At 41.8% G+C, this 19636-nt stretch overlaps 1 protein-coding gene across 1 annotated transcript; it reads right to left on the bottom strand.

Moving 5' to 3' along the window:
* Positions 1 to 13742: 13742 nt before the first annotated feature.
* LOC142096956 (hemoglobin subunit beta-2-like) lies at positions 13743 to 15196 on the bottom strand. Its single transcript, XM_075178582.1, has 3 exons — positions 15066 to 15196; positions 14715 to 14937; positions 13743 to 13962 (listed from the first exon to the last, which is right to left on the bottom strand). The coding sequence occupies exons 1-3, from the start codon at positions 15155 to 15157 to the stop codon at positions 13831 to 13833; spliced, it is 447 nt and encodes a 148-aa protein (XP_075034683.1). The 5' UTR covers positions 15158 to 15196; the 3' UTR covers positions 13743 to 13830.
* Positions 15197 to 19636: the final 4440 nt, after the last annotated feature.

The raw sequence follows: 19636 nt of genomic DNA, 5'->3' as shown, positions 1-19636 counted from the left end.
GGTTCTATGTCTGGCACGGCTATTATTATTCTGCTGATTATTATTGCTGGACTGTTATTATGAATATACTGCTAAGCCGGGAGCCTTTACTTAAATACAAGTTGTGCGCATTACCAGCTGTCGTCTAATTGTGATGAACCCTTGTTACCTGTTAACCGGATCTCCTGTGACCTGTAGTTCTACGCTCAGTTTGGATTTCGTTATCACGCTGTTCTTCTAGGCAACAAGATGTTCAGGAAGATCCTGAATGTTTCCAGTTATACTCAAGTTCCTAGATAATATATAACGTTCCTTGTTCCGCTATATGAACTATTGTGATACCTATAACCAACTGCTAAAGTGATTCATATTATTGTTGGATCAGCCAAGTCTACATACTATTCTTATTGGACTTTTAGCTGTGTCAGTGGTTCACCTTCATCTGCTGTGTGTTTCGTGTAGGATCCAAGTGTTCTATTACCATCTAGCGTTGAACTGTTATATTGTCTATTTTACATGCTGTTGCCATTGGTTACCAACTGAAGTGCATCTGTGACTACGATTGTATTTTATTATAATTGCTGTTGTATCTTCTATCAATATATCAAGTTGCAACACTACTACCATCGTTTGTGTTATTGTTTCCAGTGATGCTCTCAAGTTGAGGACTTTAATTCCACTGTGTCCTGTCTCCACCACCCTCTACTATCACCATCTAAGTAGAGGCTGGGGATCCATAATTATCCATAGCCGTGAACACCTCTTCATTTGTGGGATCAAATGAAGAGAGAGTGTCAGAGGGTGCTACAAAGGATTTGAGCTGATTGCTTGTCGAGGGAGATGATACCATTTCAAGTCTGATCTTATCAATTTTGTCCTTGAAATAGGAAACAAGATCCTTGGCACTGATTGTAGTTGGTGGATTTGGGGCGGGAGGATTCAGAAGAGATGTAAATGTGTTAAAGAGGCGTTTGGGGTTAGAAGCCTGAGCATAGATGAGAGATTGGAAGTATGTTTGTTTAGTAATGTCCAGAGCATTGCTATAGGAGTGGTAGATATCAGTATATGTGATGAAATCATTACAGGTGCAAGATTTACGCCAGTGACATTCTGCTTTACGAGAAGGTTTTTGTAGAGTTTGTGTTACTTTAGTGTGCCACGGTTGGCAACGAGGTCTACGCAAAGTATGTACTGTCACTGGAGCCACTTGATCCAGGGCAGTTGCTAGGGTTTGGTGAAAATGGGGTACTGGCCGATCAGAGGAGGAGAATGTAGAAATTGGGGAGAGAAGGTGTTGGAGAGAGGTGGAAAACTGTTCAAGATCAATAGAGTTGATATTCCGGCGGTTGTGAGGAGGCTTGAAAGAGTTTGACACTAGGGTGTTTAAAGAACTGGCGGTGAGCAGGTAGCTAATTAGGTGTTGACCCGAGAGGGGGAAAGGAGTGTTAAGGAAAGCAGAAACTGAGCATAGTCTAGAGAAAACAAGATCAAGACAGTGGCCATCCTGATGAGTAGCGGATTCAATCCACTGGGAGAGGTCAAGTGTGGAGGTTAGACAGAGTAGTTTGGCAGCAGCATTGGAAAGTGGATTAGAAATAGTGATGTTGAAATCATCCATGATGATGGTGGGGATGTCATAGGATAAGAAGTGAGGGAGCCACGCAGAGAAGTGTTCAAGAAATTGTTGGTGTGGACCAGGGGGGCGATAGATAAGAGAGGAACACGCATAGAGAACGGGTTAAAAATCCTAACAGCATGTACTTCAACAGATGTGAACGTGAGTGATGGGACATTTGGTAGAACTGTGAACATGCACTCTGGGGAGAGAAGTAGTCCAACCTCCCTCCTTGTCTGCCGTCTGGTCTGGGGGTGTGGGTGAAATGGAGACCACCATGTGAAAGGGCTGCAGGTGCAGGCAGTGTCTGATTGCGTGAGCCATGTTTCTGTTATAGCTAGAAGGTTGAGGTTGTTTGAGAGGAAGAGATCATGTACAGAGGTAAGTTTGTTACAAACAGAGCATGCATTCCAAAGGGCACATTTAAAGGACTTTGGAAGAGAATGGAGACAGGTGATGCATTTGAGGTTTGCTGGATTTCTGTAGTGTTCAGATATATGTGTGTGGGAGAATTGAGGGGGACATGGATTAGGTGATATTTCACCAGCTTATAGAAGCAGGGAGGAAGAAAGGTAGGAAAGATGATTGTAAGATGTGTGCCTTTTTAGTTTCTGGCAGCAGGGTGAGGCTGAAAAAGTTATTGAATTAAAATAGGAAAAGAGTTCATGAGTGTTCACTAGAGGTGAGTGAAGTAATGAAGGGGCAATGTGGACAGAGGTGTGTGTTGCAGGATGGGTGAGGGATGATATAGTCTTAAAGATAATGCCATGAAAAGAGAGAAAGAAAAATATTTTGGCAAGCATTGGGAGTTATGAGTCAAATAGCAAAAATGAATGAATTAAAGGAATTACCTAATTGCAATGTCCTGTAATCAGATAGGTAGTGCAGAGCTAGGCTGCAGCAAATGTAATGTATTCCTGGATGTCTGGATAGTATAGAGTAATGATGTGGGGAGCCATGTGGGGGAGTAGGTGGAAGTGTTGAATGGAGAGTAATAAAAAGCAGGTGATTGAGCAGCTGAGATTTTGAAGAGTCATGAGAGAGGAGAGTGGTTGAAAGACAGTATCATTTCTTGATACTTGTGATGGCAGACAAAGCTTAATGTAGAATTGAAAGTACAATGCTAAGGTAGGGGACTGAAATAACTGTAGCATGTGTAGGGAGCGGCTGATCAAGTAGTACAGCAGGCTGATTAAACAGAGTGGATTTTGCAGTGAAAACAAACTGACAGATAAAACAAACTTTCATGAGATGAGAAGAAAATAAGATCAGAGTCCAAAAAAGTCCTCATGTTGCATGTAGCTTGTAGCCAGGGAGAATTGAAAACATCAAAGGTAGAATATGGAGTTTCAGGTGAGTACTGACTGTTGTCCTTGGGTAGCTGTGTTAATAGGCAGAATGTTCTTCTCCTGTTTACTCCCGTTTAAGTCCGGTATAACTCCGAATTATGCTATTTAAATTTTTTACACTTGTAACTAGCACACTTAGAACTAGACACACTAGCTATGCAGCCATCTGTAACGATCTGCTTACAGCTTGCTGCTTTGTATTGGCAGTTCCTGCCTCCTGGATGTCACAAATCGGGATCTTAGCCGCACTTACCCCATCCGCCGCTGTCATATCACGGCTACCTGGGTCCCTTCTGGTCGTCTGCAACATTCCCATTCTCCACACCTCCGTTTGTAAACAAACACACACTGTTTGTTCTGCTGCATGGGCACGGCCATCTTGGATGCAGTCAGGTGATCATTCCAGACCAACCAGATTCAGCAGCTGTGATCACATGACCTGATCAGCCAAAAGTTGTTTGGGACATCCTATTTAAACCTGCTGCTGTGATCTGTTCATTGCCAGAACAACACACTTCTCTCCAGAGGATAGTTCTTGGCTCCAGTGTTCCTGACTGCATTACAAGTGCAGTGTTCCTGACTGCATTACAAGTGCAGTGTTCCTGACTGCATTACAAGTGCAGTGTTCCTGTCTGCATTAGAAGTGCAGTGTTCCTGTCAGAATTACAAAGTGCACTGTTCCTGTCAACATTTCCAGACTGCTCATTCCCCTGCTATATTCTACAATCAGCAAGAACATGAGCAGGAAGATCATCCAGGCTGCTAGGTTCTGTTTTAGTCCTGCTCCAGCTAGTCCCAAGGGTCCCGAATCGGATCAAGAAATACAGACGACCGTGACAGTTTGTTCTGGCCGAATGGATACGCTAGGGGAGCATACCCCGAGGGAGGACTCTGTCCAAATATTAGCTGAACACATTGAGAGACAAGAAACTAACCAGGGGCAAATTTTGAGATTCCTGCAGGATGTTTCTACGCATATGGATACCTTGCAGGTATTCCGCAGTCAACCATCCCATACTTAGCCTGAGCCAGTAAGACCTGCGTCACTACCTACTTCATCCGGACTCCATCTTCCCACGCCAGCTAAATACGATGGCGATCCGAAGAATTGCCGCGGGTTTCTGAACCAGTGTAGTATACACTTTGAATTACAACCCGGGAATTTCCCTACTGCACGTACCAAAACTGCTTATATTGTTTCGCTACTATCAGGGCAAGCTCTGGCATGGGCATCACCGCTCTGGGAAAAATCTGACCCAATTTTATCTGATATTGATAGCTTCCTGTCTACCTTCCGCAGAATATTCGACGAGCCTGGAAGAAGAACGTCAGCCGCTTTAGATGTTCTGCGGCTTCGGCAAGGGCAGCAGTCCGTGGGCCAATATGCCATTCAATTTCAAACTCTTTCCTCTGAGCTGTCTTGGAATAACGATGCTCTTGTTGCGGTCTTCTGGCAGGGCCTGTCTGACCACATTAAGGATGTATTAGTGTCTCGGGACTTACCTACAACGCTAGACCAATTGATTACCATCTGCAATCGGGTTGATCTTCAGTTCAGAGAGAGAGCTCTAGAAAAGCCCAAGTTCCTCCCTATTCAACGGGCTCGGGCACTGTCTCCTTTCCCTGATGGACCTATGCAACTAGGCAAAGCACGTCTTTCACCCACTGAGCGAGAACGGCGAGTTAGAGAGAAACTTTGCTTATACTGTGCCAGTTCTGGACATCTGCTACATTATTGTCCTCGCAAGCCGGGTAAATGCACCCTCCCAGCTGACGATGAGGAGATGAGCCTAGGCGTGGCCCTTCGCTCCCCACAAGGCAAGGACTGTATTATCCCAGTCACCCTGAAACACGCTCAAGGCTCCCAATACATTTCAGCCCTGCTGGATTCTGGAGCAGCTGGGAATTTCATGTCTGTCAAATTAGGTGCTGAACTAGCCATTCCACTAGTGAAAATTCCAGTGACCATCTTTCTCTCTGCGGTTGATGGTAGCCGTATTCCAGGGGGTACCATTATGCATCAGACTTCTCCAGTGATGCTCCAAATAGGAGTTCTGCATTCTGAATCTCTTACCTTTTTGGTCATCCCAGAAGCCACTAGCCCTGTGGTTCTCGGGTTTCCATGGCTTCAAAAGCATAACCCCCATATCGACTGGTCGACTCCACAAATCTTGGCGTGGGCTCCCACTTGTTTCGGGTCCTGTTTACAACGTGTTCTTTCACATTACTCCACCTCTGATAAAGAAATTTTGCCAGTTCCTCCTGCCTACCAAGAGTTCACCGACGTTTTCAGTAAGCAGGCCGCTAAAACTCTACCACCTCATCGGGATTGGGACTGTCCCATTGATCTTGTTCCGGGTAAAACCCCACCGCTTGGCAGAGTCTACCCTCTTTCTATCCCTGAGACAAAATCTATGTCTGAATATGTAAAAGAGAACTTGGAAAGGGGCTTTATTCGCCCATCCTCTTCACCGGCAGGAGCCAGGTTCTTTTTTGTAAAGAAAAAGGAGGGTGGATTACGTCCCTGTATCGATTACCGAGGTCTCAACGACATTACCATCAAGAACCAATATCCTCTGCCCCTCATCACAGAGTTATTTGACAGAGTCAAAGGTGCCCAAATATTTCCGAAGTTGGATCTCCGCAGGGCCTACAATTTGATCCGCATCAGGCGTGGCGATGAATGGAAAACCGCCTTTAACACCAGGGATGGGCACTACGAATATCTTGTCATGCCATTCGGTCTGAGAAATGCCCCAGCAGTTTTTCAGAATTTCATAAACGAAATCTTTCGGGACTTACTGTACCATACTATTGTGGTATATTTGGACGATATCCTCGTTTTCTCCTCTGATATCCAGTCCCATCGCAGACATGTTAAAGAGGTCCTCAGCCGTCTCAGAAGGAATAAACTGTATGGCAAGCTTGAAAAATGCACCTTCGAAGTTGAATCCATTCCATTCTTGGGGTATATCATCTCGGGGACTGGTCTTCGTATGGACCCAGAGAAGGTGCAAGCTATTCTTAACTGGCCTCAACCATCTAAACTAAAGTCAGTACAGGGATTTCTGGGATTCGCTAACTACTATCGAAAATTTATTCAGGGCTACTCTACTGTGGTAGCACCACTCGCCGCCCTCACCAGGAAAGGAGCTAATCCTGCCAAGTGGTCTGAAGAAGCCCAATCTGCTTTTCAACTTCTGAAACAAGCATTTATTTCTGCTCCCATACTCAGGCAACCAGATTTAACCTGTCCATTCTACTTGGAAGTTGATGCCTCATCTGTCGGAGTAGGGGCAGTTCTTTCCCAAAAAACAGCTGATCAGCAATGGCATCCCTGCGGGTTTTTCTCCTGAAAATTTTTACCAGCTGAACAAAATTATGCCATAGGGGACAAAGAACTGCTTGCCATCAAATTGGCGCTTGAAGAGTGGAGACATTTACTTAAGGGAGCTCGTTATCCTGTCACAATATACACGGATTACAAGAATCTGCTCTACCTTAAAACTGCACAGTGCATGAATCTACATCAGGCCCGATGGGCACTATTCTTCTCTCGATTTGATATCCATGTCACCTTCCGTCCCGGTTCCAAAAATCGCAAGGCCGATGCTCTGTCACGTTCTATGGTGAAAGAGGAAGATTCCATCACTGTGGATCCGCACCTATTATCAGCCCACTCAGCATCGCAGTCAGTAGACCCGACAATACACCTCCCCAGGGGAAAACTTTTGTTCCTGAGAATCTGCGTAAAAAATTGCTCCAATGGGCACATTGTTCCAGATTTGCCGGTCATGCGGGCATCCGCAAAACTCACTCTTTCATATACTGAAGTACTGGTGGTCTACTCTTCATCAGGATGTTCAGCAATTTGTTTCCGCATGTGGCAGCTGTGCCCAACATAAAAGTTCAAGACAATCTTCAGCTGGTCAACTTTTGCCTCTGCCTATTCCCACCAAACCCTGGACCCATATTTCTATGGACTTTATTTCCGATTTGCCCAATTCTAATAATTTCAATACCATCTGGGTCATCGTTGACAGATTCTCTAAAATGGCGCATTTTGTTCCTCTCCGTGGCCTCCCATCAGCACCTATCCTGGCTCAGCAATTTATAAAGGAGATCTTCCGTTTGCATGGGTGTCCTGAAGAAATCGTCTCAGATAAAGGAGTTCAGTTTGTTGCGAAATTCTGGAGATCTTTATGCCAAGCACTACAGATCAAACTAAACTTCTCTTCGGCCTATCATACACAATCCAACGGGCAAACGGAAAAAGTCAATCAGGACTTAGAAACATTTCTCCATTTGTAGATATCCTCATCTCAAGACGACTGGGTAGATCTGCTTCCTTGGGCAGAATTTGCTCATAATAATCATTATCATGAATCCTCTGCTTCCACTCCATTTCATACGGTCTATGGCCTTCACCCCAGGGTACCCTTGTTTACTCCACCTCCTACAGCCTTAGTACCTGCCTCTGAAGTTTTCCTAAAGAATTTTTCAGGCCACTGGCGCCAGGTACGGGAATCTCTACTTAAAGCGTCCCAACGCTACAAAATTCAGGCCGACAAAAAGTGACGAGCCATTCCAAGCTTGAAACCTGGAGACAGAGTCTGGCTGTCTACTCGCAATCTACGCTTCAGAGTTCCATCTATGAAATTTGCTCCTCGCTTTATTGGACCGTTTAACATCTCCCGGGTCATCAATCCAGTGTCCTACAAATTACACTTACCATCTTACCTCAAGGTACCCAACTCCTTCCATATTTCTCTCTTAAAACCACTGGTGCTAAATCGGTTTTATACACCCAAACTGGTTTCTCTTGAAGTGCAGACTGAACATGGTGATGAATATGAAATTAAAGAGATCTTGGACTCTCGGTTTCAACATAAGAACTTACAATATCTAGTAGACTGGAAGGGCTATGGTCCAGAAGAGAGAGCCTGCATCAAAGCTTCTGATATTCACGCTCCATCTCTCATCAAAAAATTTCACCGCAAGTTTCCAACTAAGCCCCAATCTAAGTGTCCAGTGGCCACTCGTAAGGGAGGGGGTACTGTCATAAATCAGGATCTTAGCCACACTTACCCCGCTGTCACCTGGTGTTTTCTGCAAGTTCATATTACCTCCTGCTTCCTCGATCAGCTTTGCACCTGGTATTACTACAAACTCATGATTACCTGCTATTTGTACACTTCTGCAAATAAACATAGAGTATTTTTCACCATGTTCGTGGCTCCTAGCTGAATTCCTGTATTTAAACGTGACACCATCACTGGCTTGCAGCCATTCTACAATGAATATATAAGGTTAACAAACACATGTGATCAGTGTTCTTCAATCAAGCCCTCAATAAACTCCCCCAACAAACACTAGCATTAAAAGGTTTAAACAAACAAACAGTGAAGTCCGGGAGTCCCTGGACTGGGGGCGTGACTAGAGGGCGAGAGGCGGCAGGGCGCGGTCAATCGCATAATTGTCGAAAATGATGTTTTGATGCGGGAGGCGGGGCCAAAATGACGCGATTCACCACGAATTACATTATTTTGCCCAGGTATTTACCGGTTGTGGGAGCTTTGCCTGCTCTCCCGGGAGTCCGGGAGACCGACCCGGATTTTGGGAGTCTACCGAACGTTCCGGGAGAGTTGGCAAGTATGGGATTAAGCACCTGCTGAATAGTACTGCTGAAGAGAATAGCTCCATGAGACTGAGGTGAATCGGGCTGTAACATCTTTGACTGCAGTATGTTAAGAGAGATGCATTCATCTCTGAATAATAGATCAAAGAAAGTATCTTTGGAAGAAACTGTAGACTTAAAAACATCTGTTGGTGCAAGCCAATTAACTCATTAAATGTGAATGTAAATTCCTTTCATATGAGGGAGTTTGCTGTTTGAAGGAATTAAAAGACTGTGTTGTATTATTTATATTTATTTATTGTATTATTTATTTTCTTTTACAGATTTTAGCCACAAGGTATATGATTGCATAAGAAAGCACTTTGCAGTACACTAATTTATTTTCTATTTTTGCATACACTGAGTTATTTTTTATGTTACATATCATGTAATGGAGCACAATGGATTGCAAACTACACTGTTTATTTATCATAAGACTATTGGACATATTTATTGAAGAGTTTGAAACAGATGATTTTGAACTGGAATTGTTTATTTTTACTGTTATTTTATTGTTGCAAACATGCCAACACGTGCTATAAATTGTGGTTGTTGTTAAGATTGCAAGAATTTGTGTATGAGATTCTATGTGCAGGTGGACTGCATTTGATTAGCCTGCCAGCCCTTTTCAAAATCTGCAACTACAAAGAGAGAACAGGACTTCAGTTGGGACACTGCATTTGAGAAGTGGTGAGACTAACAGTGGAATTCACGTCACCTCCCCCTCCACGCATGCTGAGATATCACAGGGGCTTTACATTTTAGCCTTTCCTATTTAGGGACACAGACATATGGGAAATATCATGAATAAGCCATACCTTAATTTCAATGCTTTACCTCCTTAGTTTTTAGAAAATGACACAGGCTTGGGCTTAGACAGAATTTTCATCTACAGACACTTGTTAGGGTACTTCATTTATCAAATATAATACAAAGTGACATGTGCATTAGTTTGTATGTTCAATCAAGCAAACTGATTGTTAATATTAACACCTGCAATGAATCAAGCTTTGGTGCATCACTAGAGGAATGCTAAAATTTTAATGAGCTAACATGCCAGCATTAATTAGTAAAAGTCAAATAAGGCTCAACATATATTTGAACTATACCACAGGTCTGCGATGAAAAAGCTTTTTTAACAAATTTATGTGATACTTATAGATTTTTTTCATATTCTTTAAAATAATAAATGTATTCTGCCTATATTTATTATAAAACATTGTCTTAAATGAATTCAGTCGGCAGTATAAAAGTTGCAATTCAGTTCTCGTCATAAAACTCCCCCCCTGCCCAGTTTTGCCCTGTGTCGGCTCATTTTAACCCCTGCCTACCACCACATACACACACAAAGTACATATACATTCATAGATTCTTCCAAAAGAAGTTTAAAAGCTGTTTTTTTGCACAATGGCAATACGTACATGTCAATACCATTAGCACATTCAGTGGTTAATATGTTGAGGTCTTAAAATTTTATACATGATACTTGGCCAACAACAAGGTTACACCAAATCCCCATGTTTTCTCTGTGAATGTGATAGCAGAGCTAAAAATTTACATTAGTGAAAAAACAATTGGCCAGCTCGAAAAAGTTTAGAAATTGGAAAAAATAATGTCATCAAATTCAGTTTAGTAGATCCAAATAAAGTTTTACTTCCACCTCTACATATAAAATTAGGACTGATGAAACAATTTGTAAAAGCACTGCCTAAAGATGGAGAAACTTTCATATATCTTTGCACCAAATTCCCTAACATAACCGATGCTAAACTGAGGGAAGGCATTTTTACAGGCCCTGACATTAGAAAGTTAATAAAAGATGAACATTTCGGGCATGTAATGAATATTGTGGAACTTTTAGCGTGGACTTCGTTCAAACGAGTGATTTCAAAATGTCAAGGCAATGTTAAGGATCCAAACTACAAAGAAATTGTCAGGGAAATGCTTAAAAGTTACAGAAAGCTTGGCTGCAATATGAGTTTAAAGGTATATTTTGTTGAATTACCATTTTGAGCATTTCCCGAATAATCTACAGTGAAGAACAGGGTGAACAGTTCCACCAAGATGTTAAAGATGTAGAAAGAAGATACCAGGGTCGTGGGACGTCAGCATGATGGCTGACTACTGCTGGATGATACACAGAGATGACACAGAAAAATCTTATAAGCGAAAAGCGATGAAATGAAGTTTGAAGACAGAAAAAACAAAATATTAATGACTTTTTCAATAATCATGGTTTTGTTTCTATTATTGTTTGATTTTGTTGTTATTTTATTATGTAATTAAGACAAAAACACAATGATATCATCTACACAAGATATTGGTTTGGGCCCCCCCCCCCAGCTCCCCCCACGCCCCCACCCAGCCCCCCCGCCTCCCTGAAACAATCCATAGCATTATATTTTTTAAGCATAGCATATACTCCTATAGTTAAGTAGAAGGGTAAACTATGTGCAGCCGCACATCACGCTGCTCCTCCTGCATCACCATGCGGCCCCTCATTATTGTCCCTCTCATCACACTGTGCCCTCCTTTATCATTACACTGCATCACACTGTGGTCCCAGCAGTTAAAGAATAATGTCCATGGACCCCATATTTTGTCAAAGGATCTACCAGAATTTTGAATTATGCCGGTCATATACTCCATACAATGAATATTAAGCTCAGTGGTCGAAGTGGAAGTTTAGAAGTGGCGGTATGAAAAATGTAATGAGAATGTAAACAAGTGAATGGAATTTTATTATTTTACAATGAAGGCAGTACGAGAAGTAGCGGTATGGCCTACTACCATATACACCCCACTTCCACCACAGATTACCTTTCAATTCACACAAATTGTACTTTATCTTTATCTAAACTTAGGTATTAATCATAATTACCATGTCAAGAAACTGCAGTTCATGGTTAGCAAGCCCAGTAATAAAAAAACAGCAGTCTCCTATCACTACCACGTCATAGACCGTCCGCCACTACAGTTACTGACTGCAGCCCTCTACCTACAGAAACATGAAAAAGTGCTGGAATGCAATAATCATGTTAATATGTCAGTCTTCTGCATGAATCCCATAGTGCAGTGGTTCCCAAAGTGTGCGCTGCGGCTCCCAGGGGTGCCGCGGCGCTGTCACAGGGGTGCCGCGGGAAAGTCAGGAAAAAACAAAACATAAACTCACCAATCTGCGTGGCGCCGGGACCCAGCAATCTCCTCTCTCACGCAGCTTGTCACTATAGCGACAAGCTGCGTGAGAGAGAGGGAGAATGCTGGGTCCCGGCGCCGCGCGGATTGGTGAGTTTATGTTTTGTTTTGTTTTCTTTTGGCTTTCCATCGGCAGAGGGGACCAAGTGAGATGGAGCATGGCAGAGGAGAGGGGACAGCATGACAGAGGAGAGGGGACAGCGTGACAGAGGGGACAGCGTGACAGAGGCCAGAGGAGGGGACAGCGTGACAGAGGCCAGAGGAGGGGATAGCATAACAGAGGCCAGAGGAGAGGGGGCAGCATTGCAGAGGAGAGGGGGCAGCGTGACAGAGGGCAGAGGAGGGGGGCAGTGTGACAGAAGGCAGAGGAGGGGGACAGTGTGGCAGCGTGACAGAGGAGAGGGAGCAGCGTGACAGAGGCCAGAGGAGGGGACAGCGTGACAGAGGAGAGGGGACAGCGTGACAGAGGCCAGAGGAGAGGGGACAGCGTTGCAGAGAAGAGGGGGCTGCGTGACAGAGGGAGAGGAGGGGACAGAGGCCAGAGGAGGGGACAGCGTGACAGAGGGCAGAGTGAGAAGGAGCGTGACAGAGGGCAGAGGAGGGGGGCAGCGTGAGAGGGGGCAGCGTGAGAGGGGGAAGAGTGACTGGATGTAGAGGGGGCATTTTTGCATACAGCTAAATAAGTATTTCTGTCCTTACCTAAATACTTATTAAATTTTTTGACCCAACTACTTCTAAAACAGGACTGCTCAGTAATTATTTTGGAGGGGTGCCTTGAAAAAATTATGGAGACTCTAAGGGTGCCACGAACTGCAAAAGTTTGGGAACCACTGGTTTAGACATTTTGGGTTCTAAATTAGAGGTAGAAACTTTGGATGAATCTTCACATGTAGTCAGTGAAGTAAAAAAGTCTACACTTGCTACAGGCTTCCATCCTCCAACCTTTTTTGGTAGTCACCTTAGTATTCAGGAGGACAACATCTGGCATTGGCTTTATATGGGTCTGTATAGGTATGTTATAATATATTATTATTTATTGAATGTGAATACTGTTATTTTAATGTTGGGGTTGGAGAAAGACCTAATTATTAATTGTGGGTGATATTGATTTAACGCCGGGGCTGGCTGTAATTTTCTAAATGTACCCATTTTTTTTTTTCAACTAGGGCCCCCAACATTCCAGGATCCAGACAAGCCGCAACTAAAGAAACCTGCAGCCACAGGTGGAGAAAGTGAGAAGAACAGGTAGGAGGGAGCAGGAGAGTCTGTGAAATGTTGTTATTCTAGTAGGGACAATGCCAATATTTGGTGAGTGTGTGTGTATATATATATATATATATATATATATATATATATATTAGGGACCCCCTTAACTTACCCGAACTTAACTGATTAAGTTCAGTGATTTTTATTTCATTTCCATGGGCCCCCTTTCCCCCTGGGCCCCCGGGCACCTGCCCATCATGCGCAGTCGGAAAGATGGCCCTGGTTCATTGGGGGGGGGGGTCCATCGGGGGGCCCTGCCTGCTTCATTTGTACTGGGCCCCACGATTTCTGATGGCGACCCTGTCCATATGTATAGTGCAACCCATCTATAATACTATTTGTTGATATATTCATAAATATTGCACCAGAAGGCGCCGTCCTTCTCTCCTCTATTATATATGTATATGTATATGTGTGTATATATGTATACATATATATATATATATAATGTATATGTGTGTGTATGTACATATGTATATATATATATATATATATATATATATAGATGTGTGTGTGTGTATATGTATATATATATATATATATGCATATATATGTGTATATATATATATATATATATATATATATATATATATATGCATATATATGTATGTGTGTATATATATCTTAGATATGTTAAATGATCACATAACAGTACAGAATAAAAATTCTACACACTTTATTGACCATTTACACATGACAGCAATTACTCAGTGTCTTATAAGATGTTGACTTTCTGTATGGTACTATATTCAATGATGGTATTCATGGCTCAGAGCAGACACCAAGACAGCATTAAATTTCTCGAAGACAGCCTGGACTTTGGGTGTGAAGGAAGCTCCCAGTTTGTTAGACAAGACAGTCACCAGAATTGCAAGCAGGCGCTGTGAATATATAAAGATATATTACTGAATTTCAACTAACTTTGCATTCTACACGTGCCTTAATTAAGAATATATGTTACTGTGATAATATCACCTGGCACACATAGATGTGAAGATCCACTGTTCAACAATTATCAGACAAAATCTACACATTTGGTTAGGTTGTGCCCCTTGTATTGTAAGGGTTCTTAATGTCTGGGTTGTTAAGCCACATAAAATGGGTCTAAGGAGACATTGGGCCTAATTCATTAAGGAAAGTAAAGCAAAAAAAAGGAGTAACTTTGCATCTTGGCAATACCATGTTGCATTGTAGGGGAAGGCAATTGTAAAATGTGATGGCAGATTTATAGTTGGGGTAAGGGATGTTCTAGATCAACTTTAAATTTCAGTGTAAATAAAAAGCTATCAAGTATTTGTGTGCTACATGAAAAAAACAGCCAGTATTTAACTTATGTGCAAAATAATAAAGTTATGTGCACCTCTTGCATTGTAACATGGTTTTGTCCAGGAGAAAACTTTCATTTGTTTGTCTTACTTTCCTTAATGAATCAGACCCATTGTGTGGTAATACTAATCAAGTATTAATATTAATATTTACCATAGTACAATTTCCTTTTCATTATATTCTAACTAATTTATAAGAACATTAAAATATTTAAAATCAAATATATAATTAGTTTAAAATGTTTTTTAAGCTGAATATTCAGGGCATAATTATGACCCTGGACATTTAAGACCGTAATTGAATATACCTTGAAGTTTTCGGGGTCAACATGAAGCTCCTGGGCATGAGACTTGCTAAGGTCATGCAGGTAGTGTTTGATGTCATCAATGTGTTCAATGGAATGGCCAATAGCTTCCAGCACCTTCTTGCCGTGAGCATGGACCTTGGCATTTCCTTGGATAGCAGCGGCATTGTTCAAGTTCCCGAAAGAGCTGAAATATCTCTGAGTCCAGGGGTAAACAATCAGCAGCCTGTTCAAAGATTAGAAAAAATATATATATATCCGGTTGGTAATCATTTTGAATTTTATCATGAGTTATAGTCATTTGTTTTTCAAAATAGAAGTACAGTAACTGGTAACATGTTTTGTTCTGTTTACCTGGACAGGACTTCACCGCCATCTTTCTCGGCATTTACCTTTCCCCAGACAGAGTTTATGATTGCCTTCTCTTCAGCTGGCCAGTGGACCATGTTGTCTGTGAGAGTGAGTAGCTGTTGATGCTTCTAAACGAGAAGTAAAACGCTTCTGTACTTTTGAGATTTTAACCCTGATTTATAGTCCGTTTTGCCCAGGCACACCCAGTCACCTTTTTGCTGTGTCATATTAACACTTCTCCACCCTACTCATTCTTGCATATCTAATCTGCTGGTTCTAAACCATAATTATGTTTTGTTTATTGTTTTTAAATGTTTATGTGTTCTACTTATCATAAAACAATTTGTGGACAAGTAACTCACCAACTATAATAGTGTTATAATAGTTATTCACACTTAATAGTGCTATTAATGTTTTTTCTTGTCAATGATAACACCAACTTATATAAATATTTAATTGGTGGAATTTGAAAGCAGACCATGTGGAAACATTGTACATACTGGAACAAACTGTTTTACTTACATAAAACTATTTTGACAATTGTAAATAACCTTGTATGTGTCTTTCTTAATTAAAGTTTGGGATGCCTCATTGTACACTTTTGCAGATTTTTTTAAAAAAATGTAAAATGGGGCTTTAATGGAACTTTTTGTGAGTAATAATTTTTCTTTATGTCTCTTCTTTTAACTATAAATTATAAATCAAACAGATGTTTTAGGGTTCTTCTCCATACTTCCACGCAGCCTCTGTGAATTTTAGGAATACACTTCTTTATATTATTTTGCATTAGGGCTAGTAATTCTAATGTTTGTGGTGAGTTATTCAGATTATGTGCTGAAGTTTAACAAATAATCCATATTCACAAAGACAGTCATTAAAATATAAATGAGTAATAATAAATCTGTTAGTCTCAAAAGTAATACAACTTTAATTCAATGCCTGCTTTGAATTGTTATTTTGTGCACAATATTTTCTTATGTTATGGTTAAATGTTTTGCATTAAAACAGCTTAAACATGGCGAATTCTCATTTATCTACACCCCACCTTAGAAGTACAAATAGATTTTCTACAACCTATTGCCTTCAATTTTCCATATATCTTACCCATTATTCTAAATTATAAAATATATTAAGTCAATTCATTGTTTTTTAAAAAATTTTTAGATTGCATTTGGAGGTAAGTTATTATGTTGACGGTATTGTTCTCAGTGGGTTTGCGATCAGGAGCTTTGTTACATAGACATTACTTGAGTTCCATTTTGATTTATACTAATGCAGTAACAGAGGACACCCAGGCTAATCTCATATTGCAAACTGCATTATATTCTAATAGTGCAGAGGGGGAGAGGACAAAAAATAACAAAAATGGAAAAAAGAAAGCGAAAAATACAGAACCAGTCTAATTCACAGATTTGTATATCCTCATAATCATATATATGTATCTTTCCTATTATAAGAGTAATTTCAAACTCACCATCACATACCTAATTTTACCCACTTATTTCCAAAACCTTATAATCACCAATATTACTTTACTATATTTTATATTTCGATGTCTTGAAATTTAAACCGCATTATATATTAGCTTATAAAAATCCAAATTATTATGTTTGTGATTTTTAAAAATGTATTTTATTTCTGGGAATAATTATATTTACATGTATTTGGGATTAAAACAGAAAAATGTATAGACAGTGTCGGACTGGGACATGAAGGGCCCCCCAGGGGACTGCAACACGAGGGGCCCACCAGAGGGGGTGTGGCCAGCCATCATACAGGCGAGACCAAACACTAGAGGGGAAGGGGGTCAGCCCACGAAGGACAGCTAGCACCATAGTGTAGTATATAAATGCAGTGTGTGTATATAAAGAATACACAGTCTTGACCTGCCCCTTAGATTGAGCAGAACAGTCACCCAAAATCGGTATTGTCCCACTAGACCGGGCTTGGATAACCTGTGGCACTCCAGCATGCTTTGCCAATATATAGCAGCAACACCTGGAGTGCCACAGGTTAGCCAAGCCTGCACTAGACTCAGAACATTTGACAGACTGTCCTACCTGTTCTTGTGACTTTTACCACCTGTGGCTACTGGTTTCTTTAGTTGCGGTTTGTTTGGATCCTGGAATGTTGTGGGCCCTATTTGGAAAAAATAATGGGTACATGTAGAAAAATCCAAGCAGCCCCGGCATTAAATCAATAGGACCCACAATTAATACTTAGGCCTTCCTCTAGCACCAACATTAAAGTAATACTATTCCCATTTAATAAACCTATTTCCCAGCCCCTGCAATAAATGAATCGCATTTACATATAATAAATATACCTATTGCCCGCAACCATAACTGCCATTAAATAATTCATATTCACATTTAATAAATAGACCTCATGCTCCTCAAACTCAGCCCCACATTCAATTAATAGCCCCCAAACCACCCCATCTTAAAATAATAGTCCCCACTATAAAATTAAATTTCCCCACATTCACCCTACAAACAAAATAGCGCCCATTTATTAGCCATCATCTACCACTCACACATTACATTGCCACAAACCCGCTGTGCCATCACACACACATTACTGTGCCCCTTCATCACTATGCTGTGCCTCCTAATGATCACACTGCGCCCTCCATGCTGCTTTTGCCCCCCCCCTTTTCCTGGCCCCCCTTTATCACCCTGTGTTATGCTACTTTTGCTCCCCATCACCCTGTGCCATGCTGCTTTTAGCTCCCCTTCACCCTGTGCCATGCTACTTTGGCCCCCCTTCACACTCTGCCATGCTGCTTTGGCCCCCCTTCACACTATACCATGTTGCTCTGGCCCCCCTTCACACTCTGCCATGCTGTCTTTGCCCCTTTTCACTCTCTGCCATGCTGTCTATGCCCCTTTTCACTCTCTGCCATGCTGTATTTGCCCCTTTTCACTCTCTGCCATGCTGTCTGTGCTCCCCCTTCACTCTGCCGTGTTCCCCCTTCACTCTGCCGTGCTCCCCCTTCACTCTGCTCCCCCCTTGCTTCCGTTCCTTCATTTACCTTTTCTATCGGCTTCTTTGTTCTCTCCGTTCTTCTCTTCGGTCTTATGGCTTCTTCCTGACTCCTCTCTGCTGCGCTCCTTACTGAACGTCGGGCGTGATGACATCACGCCCGACATTCAGTGCGAACGGAGCAGAGAGGAGTCGGGGAGCGCCGCGTTCCTGTGAGTATTCTTTTATTTTTTTTAAAAAAAGAATAACGGTCGGGGCCTACCGGTGATAGCCCGGTCCCCTGGTGGGCCAGTCTGACCCTGTGTATAGATGCATTATGTGTAAGGAATTCTTTTTTTATCTGTAGATGAATATAGTTGCACTATGTTGTGTTATCTTTTAAGCTTCAAATGCTGTGAGCCCCTAAATCATACGCATATCTAGTTACAGGCTTTTGTTCTGTAATCTACAAATGCCTATAGCATTTGTCTTAAGATACCAGAACAGAGCTATCCATTAGATGGCAGAATTGGAATGGTCTTTATCAGTTGCTTACGTGCAAAATGCACAAACTGTCTGGTGTCAGTGTAGTTATTTGCTACCATATCACTAAGAGCCATGTTCATTACAGTGAAAGATAAAAACAGATGAGCTATCAGTGAGAAGCAAGCTACTTGCCTATTTTTCGTCCTTTATATTTTTTTTTCTTTACAATATAGTGTCATTCTAATATATTATTGTTTCTATTTTAGCCTTGGGTGATCTTCTGCAGCTGAGAAATATTCTGAAACATACATAGATAAATAAGGCATACAATATTTGAATGTAAACATCAATGGGGCATGCCTAGTATCCACAGGGAAGTTTGGTCTATATTTTTCAGTCATGGAATTGTAAACAATAATTGTAATTTCATATGCAAACAGAAGAAACGGGCTTAATACACAATCACTGTTAAGCCAACCAATTATAGCAGGGGCGCACGCAAGATTGTCAGAGGGGGGCTTCCCCCCCTGACCAAAAAAAAACAAACGCGAGAGAGAGCTGCTGCGCATGCGCCCGCGCATACACTGCAGCACCGTTTCAGCAGCGCTGTCCTATACAGCAGCCGCGGCGCTGCCAAAGAAGCACCGCCGCGGACGCTTCTTTGACAGCGCTGCGGCTGCTGTATAGGACAGTGCCGATATGGTGGGCACTGAGTTAGCGCAGGGGGGGTTTCTGGAGACTCAGAAACCCCCCTTGCGTGCGCCACTGTATAGTGAGACAATCTTTCATTCACAAGTTTTAAATAAAAACAGACACAATCCTGTAAATGCCATAGTTTTGACGAGACTTAGGCAACCAGTCCAGCTTTTGGTAAAACTACAAGTACAGGCATGCCCTACTGAACTCTTGCTAACATGGCATGCTGGGATTTGAAGTTCCACAGAAACTAGTGTAACTAGTTTAGATAATGGCTAGTGTAGCTCAAATACTGCTAATTACAACTTTAATCCCTGAAATAAACTGTGAGATACTAGGCAACGCTATTTTTTAATAGCTACCTATTTATTCCTTAGAATGTAAGCTCTCTAACGAGCAGGGTCCTTCATATCCAGGGCCTGATTATC

The sequence above is a fragment of the Mixophyes fleayi genome, chromosome 7 (genome assembly GCF_038048845.1).
Source record: "Mixophyes fleayi isolate aMixFle1 chromosome 7, aMixFle1.hap1, whole genome shotgun sequence".
NCBI classification, from domain to species: domain Eukaryota; kingdom Metazoa; phylum Chordata; class Amphibia; order Anura; family Limnodynastidae; genus Mixophyes; species Mixophyes fleayi.
This window is presented reverse-complemented; position numbering and strand designations above follow the sequence as displayed.

Bases quoted from the DNA above. Each gene is read 5' to 3' on its own strand.
- LOC142096956 (XM_075178582.1), bottom strand. From the start codon at position 15,157: ATGGTCCACTGGCCAGCTGAAGAGAAGGCAATCATAAACTCTGTCTGG. The intron at 14,938-15,065 runs GTAAACAGAACA...ATCTTTGAACAG, and splicing joins GGCGGTGAAGTCCTGTCCAG to GCTGCTGATTGTTTACCCCT. The intron at 13,963-14,714 runs GTATATTCAATT...ATATATTCACAG, and splicing joins TTGACCCCGAAAACTTCAAG to CGCCTGCTTGCAATTCTGGT.